General features: G+C 48.1%; 1 protein-coding gene across 1 annotated transcript in view; it reads left to right on the top strand.

The window, feature by feature from the left end:
* The first annotated feature begins 361 nt into the window (after positions 1–361).
* OSTF1 (osteoclast stimulating factor 1) overlaps positions 362–6,000 on the top strand; it is an 86,857-nt gene continuing 81,218 nt past the window's right edge. The window contains exon 1 of the mRNA XM_038527069.1: positions 362–546. Within this exon, the coding sequence (XP_038382997.1) occupies positions 513–546 (34 nt within the window). The 5' untranslated portion in view covers positions 362–512. The remainder of the gene's footprint in view (positions 547–6,000) is intronic.

Below are 6,000 nucleotides of genomic sequence, written 5' to 3'. Positions count from 1 at the left end.
GGGCCGGACGCGGTACCGGCTGCAGCGCCCGCGGGGCGGGGCGGGGCGGGGCGGGGCGGGGCTCCGGCGACCTCGGCGCACCTCGCTCCCCCGCGCTCTCCGCCCCCGCCCTCGGCCGCGGCGCGCTCCCGCCGCCGTGCGCGCCGCCCGCGCCCCCGCCGCGCCGCAGCTGCCAGCCCGGGAGCCAATGAGCGCTCGGCGAGCCGGCGGCCACTTCCTCGTCGGCGGGCCGCGCGCTCGGGCGGCTCGGGCGGCTCGGGCGGCCCCGGGGCGGGGCGCGGCGGGGCGGGGCGCGGGGCGCGGGGCGCGGGGCGGGCGGGGCGGGGCGGGGCGGGGCGGGCGGCTGTGCCTGCGTGCGCTCGTCCGACGGCCGGCGGTGGGCGCAGGTCCCTGCAGGCGCGCGGCTGCGAGCCGGACGCCAAGGAGCTTGGGGGCCCCGGGAGCGCCGGCGGCGGGGCGCTCGGTTGGCTTTGCGTGCGCGGCGAGGACGCTCAGCCGCCCGGGGAGGCGCGATGTCGAAGCCGCCGCCCAAACCGGTCAAACCAGGTAAGGGTCCCCGCCGCCCGGCGCCCTGCGCTTCCTCCGCCGCCCGGCCCGGAGCTTCGCTTTCGGGAGCCCCCGCGCCTGCACGCCTCGCTTTGTTGCGTGCGCTGCACGGAGGGGTCGCTCGTTTTGGACGACGATTTCGAGGATTTAAAAAAAAAAAATGTTAAAGAGGAGCCCCTCCCTGGATTTCGCAACATTGTCATTCGCTGCGACCTTCCAGTAGGGGTGATGGCCCCGGGCCCTTGGAGGCTTGGTTGGAAGACAGGGATATTGATCCCTTTAGGGGAAAAAGGAAAAAAAAAATGTCTATGTGTGCCTTGAAATGGGCTTTTGGTCACTTCCTCTTTTTTTTTTTTTTTTTCTTTCTCGTGTGTGTCACTGTCAGGTTAGAGTTCTTGACCGGCCGGAGCGAACGGGAAGTGCGCCGCTTGCAGGGTGGGGTGGGTGAGCGAGGCTCCTTTGGGGCTTTGGAGACCAGCGCCTCCGAAGTGGCCCCGGGATCTTGGAAAAAAGCATTTAGAAGACTGTACGCGAGCTCGCGGCGAGGGAAGTCCGGGCGGCGGCAACAGCCCTTCGGGAGCGACAGCCACGCAGGACGAGTCCTTTGCCTCCCCCGCCCCCCCCACCCCCCCACCCCCGCCCCCGCCCCCGCCGTGAATTTGCCGTCAAAGCTGTGCTCTTGGCCCTTAGTCTGTTCGTTTTCTGCGACAGGGAGAGAGGAGAATGTGGAGGGACCCATGTAGTTCAGTTCAAGGCTGTAACAAACTCGTGCGTTCATTTGGCGAGTCATCACGGGAAACGTAGGAAGTGGCAAATAAATAGCTTTGATACGCTCCCGGGTCTTTTCTTCGAATCTCCTCTAACTTCAGTATAGCCCGAGCTGATACATACCCATTTAACGTCAAATTTCGAAGTAACCTTGGCTGCAGGCACTACACCTTCCATGATTATCTAGTTGTCTGTCTTCGCCATCGTACATACAGTGGCCTTTTCAAGCCATTTGATGTGAAAATTATGTGCATACTCATATAAAGGACAGTCATTCACTGAGGGCCTGCCTTTTTTTTTTTTTTTTTTTTTTTTTAAGTGGGCCGGGTGTGAAGGAAGTTGCTGGGACTTTGACTTTGCGGTGAGCAAAGACGGGGTGTGGCTAGTATTGGGCTCTGGGCTTCTTTTTAGGTGGAATCTGATGAGAAGTTAGCATTTTAAGTGCACGTGTGGGAGGTGGCAGCCTTCTAAATTCAGATGTAAATCAGACTTCGAGTATCCAACAAAGCTGAGTTGTTCTTTGATGGCTAAACAAAGTACTTTATTTTAAAGAATGTCCTGAGAACTTAGAACTTAGTTGTTCTTGAGGTTCCCCCCACCCCCCCCCCCCCCCCCCCCCCCCCGCGCCTCAAGACTTTTAAGCTTTTAAGTGGTATCTGTGCTGCAGCTGGAGGAGCGGTTGGCCAAGCCGTGGGAGTGTGACCGTGAGTACTGGTGCAGAGGCCAGTTTGGGTGGAGGATCATACAGTTACCAGTTGGGGATACACTCCTAGAAACCAGTTTTTGGTGATTGGACACCGCTGCTTTCCCCTTTCTCCTTCTCTTCAGCAAGTCAGAAAGCAAAGGGTTGAAAATATCTGCCGTTTTAGAGAGAGCGTTGGCTCCACGCTGATTGATGAATGAGATCGAAGCTCACGGTCACTGTAGAAATCGGTGTGTTAGTTTACGAATTGACAATGAGAAATATTACTTTCAATCAGACTTGAAACATTGGGTGGCCTGGCTTAATGGAAAACAAAACTGCCCTATTATAGTCCTGGTCCACATTTACTGTGTGCCAGGCACTGATCTAATCACTGTACATGTATTAACTCATTGACTCCTCACAGCAACCCTGTGAGGTCAGCCCCGTTATTGTTCCCATTGCACAGGCTGGGATATTAAGGCGAGGCACAGAAAGGTTAAGTCACTCGCTCAGGGTTAGCAGCCTGGTAGGAAGGAGCAAGCAGGATTAGCATCCAGGTCTCCAGACTTCAGAATCATAATGCTTTCCTGCCTTACGTCACTGTGTACCATTGACATGCGTGGTCTTGTGTATTTTAGAGCTGGTGGGTGGAAGAGAAAAGGAAAGTGCCTCCGGTCCTCAGATCTTCTGGTCACAGATGCACATAAAGGTCACTCCCTGGTTGGTAGCTGTGAGGAGAGTGAGCTTTACTTTCTTGTCCTGCAGGCAGGAAGTGAGGGTGAAAAATGTCTGAAACATCTTGGAAATTGGAATAGGGGGTTGTATTTAATTTTTGGGTTCTTGGTTTGTTTATAACTGGCCTCCTCCCAAATGAGAGTTAGAAAGAGAGAGAGAAGGAAGGAAGGAAGGAAGGAACAAAGCAAGCAAGCCAGCCTTGTAGAGGGAGGGAAGAATAATAAGAGGAAACCAGAGGAAAAGTTAGCTTACAGACATGTGTGTCCTAAGGTCTGCCAGGGTTTCTAAAGGGTGGCTGTAGATTTGGCTCTTGGCTTCCAGCATAAAGATAAAAGATCAATTATAGGATTCCTACTCTTTGTAAAAATAAAATGTGTTCCTTTCTCAAGGAGGAGTTATTTTAAAGGCACTGAGATCTGAAATAAACTTCCCCTGGGCCCTCTCAAAGTGTTGGAGTGGACCAGACATCTCTACAAGAAACACAAGCGGGACATGATAGTGGTGGTCCCTATAGCTTCCTGCAGAGCAAGACCCAGGCAAAACAGCATGGTTCAGTTCTGTAGGCAGGGCTAAAGGGAGGGACTAGGAGGCAGGACAAAGGACTTCATGGAAGATTTTAATAGCAAGGGACATTAAGCTATAATGTGGATAAAAGTATCTTTTGGGATGATCGGCATATAGCTCATAAAAGTACCATTTTCTTTTGCACCTTCCTGAGGTTATATCAGACTTTGGGTTTGTGGCCATGTCCAAAATCCATTTGCTAAACATTTCTTAATATATGCAGTTAAGGGGTGCCTGGGTGGCTCAGTAATTGAGCATCTGCTTTTGGCTCAGGGTGTGATCCTGGGGTTTGGGATCGAGTCCCAAATCGTTCCTGGAGGGGAGCCTGCTTCTCCCTCTGCCTGTGTCTCTTCCTCTCTCTCTGTGTCCTTATGAATAAATAAATAAAGTCTTAAAAAAATATGTATGTATATATATATATATATGTATGGAGCTAATATTTTAGGCCTTGTGCTAGACATTGGGGTTCCCAGGAACAATAAAATAAGGTCTCATACATGAAAGTATGGAATCTGATGGGGGAGATTTAGGTGTAATATAGATAATATCTAAATTGACTCATATCTGTAATTGGATGACTGATCTTACCCATTTTGTTTGGAAAAAATCTCGTGATTAAAAGTAAAAGTGATAATTTTTTTCTTCTTCTTTTTTTCTTCAAACCTTGTAATACATATTTTTGTTTTAGAGAGTTTAGAAAATACATATAGAAAAAAAGATCATCCCTACCTGTCTAGTGATAATCACTTCTTTCTCTCAGGTGTTATTTTTCTTCTTCAATTCTGTTTCATTAAAAAGAGAAAATACAAATGATTATCCTCAGAATGGTGTCTCAGTTTCAGTTTCAAGTGTTTTACTGTTGATTAGCCTGTTTCCTACTGTGGATGTACTATTGCCTATGCTCTGACAAATCAGTTGTCACACTTGACCTTTCCTTGCTTACTGATGTCTTTTTATAGGGTCACTTTTGGCCACTCAAGGTCTGTCACTGAAACTCTCCCCTCTAATTGTTAGCTGCCACCATAGGGATCAGTCTGCTAAAAAGTGTCACGATTTCATGGTCTTCATCTCATTCTTCATGGGACCCTCCTACCTCCTTGGGACCAATGCGGCCTCTCAGTTTATCCATATAGCATTATGGTTCTTGTCAGCCACCCTCCCAAGCCTTCACAGTTCAATTAGGGTGAACCTGCCAGACTTGACACAGTGTAGACGACAACTGTGTTCTCACAAAGACTTTTTTCAAAAGAGACTTCATTCTGAGACTTTATTCTGTAAAGACCAGCCAAAGGATATTGAGTGAGATTTGGACTAGAATCATCTCATTCTAAGCCGGTTTGATATCCCTCCATTGTAGTCGGAAGCCTGATGTGTGACCTTGACCAATTCTGTCAAATGGCTTATTGATTTGGGTGGTGGAAGTAAAAAGCAGCATAAATATTTTATGTGTCTTAGGAAAATAAATTCATGGGACTTTGAAGAGACAAATTGTCAGTATTTGGGGTTCTTTTGTATTTATAGTAAAAACATCATAAACTTCAAAGATGTCATGCATATGCTGCTTATATAACATTATTGAGAGGAAAAAAAGTCTTCATCTAAGATGATCTGAACTTTTGTGTATTCCCCCCCACCCCCCGAATAAATGAATTAGTCAAAGGTGAGAGTATGGGGTTGGCTAGGAGTATGCACATGGATAGTGTCCTTCATAAACATCGTGCTCCATTTATGCCTGGTGGCAGAATAAAGTTTGGGAAACATTTTGAAAATTCCAGAATGATGATGATGATTGTAATAGTAATAGTTAACATCTATTTGGCCCTAAGTGTTAGGTACTGTGCGAAGCACTTTGTATGCTCCATCTCATTTAATTATATTAACTTCCCAATGAGGTGGGTCCTAATATCCCCATTTTATGAGTGAGGTAGTACTTTGTGAGGTTAAGTAAACCACTTAAGGTCTGAGAGCTAGGAAGTGGTTGGTTTGACCTGGGAATGAAACACAAGCTTTAAGTGGAAGGGATTTTCTTGGGCAGAGAAATCTATGAAGATTCTATTAGTTTGGACTGGCTTTTGTTGGGCAGCTGCCTTTACTAACTTGTGGTTGTATTATTTGCAATTGTGTTGTAGAACTCCCCCCTTTCAACACATCTGTATTAGACCATTAGACACTTTTTGAGAGTAGAATAGCCTCTTATTTTCTTGCAACTTTACAGCAACTGAAGTTATTATTCATGGCCAATACATTGTCTTTTTTTAAAAAAAATATTTTATTTATTCATGATTGAAGACAGAGAGAGAGAGAGAGAGAGACAGAGACACAGGCAGAGGGAGAAGCAGGCTCCATGCAGGGAGCCCGATATGGGACTCGATCCCGGTCTCCAGGATCACACCTTTGGCCGAAGGTGGCGCTAAACCGCTGAGCCACCTGGGTTGCCCAATAAACAGCCTTGATATATAATAAAGTCTTTGTCTTGACGAAGGCAGGGTAAGCCATGGTTGGATACATCTTACAGCTTCACTATAAGGCAGCAAAAGCTAGGGGCAGTATCCATCAGTACTAGTTCCGGGCAGTCACGTCCCTCTTGTGTTTCAGCATTCACATAGCTAGACTACAGTGTGATTAGTGCAGTGAACTTTTCTGACACACCTGTGTAAGGGAGGAAAAAATCTTTCCTCTCCCCTCTAATGTTCTGTATCTGG

The sequence above is a fragment of the Canis lupus genome, chromosome 1 (assembly GCF_011100685.1).
Source record: "Canis lupus familiaris isolate Mischka breed German Shepherd chromosome 1, alternate assembly UU_Cfam_GSD_1.0, whole genome shotgun sequence".
In the NCBI taxonomy this organism is placed as follows: domain Eukaryota; kingdom Metazoa; phylum Chordata; class Mammalia; order Carnivora; family Canidae; genus Canis; species Canis lupus.
This window is presented reverse-complemented; position numbering and strand designations above follow the sequence as displayed.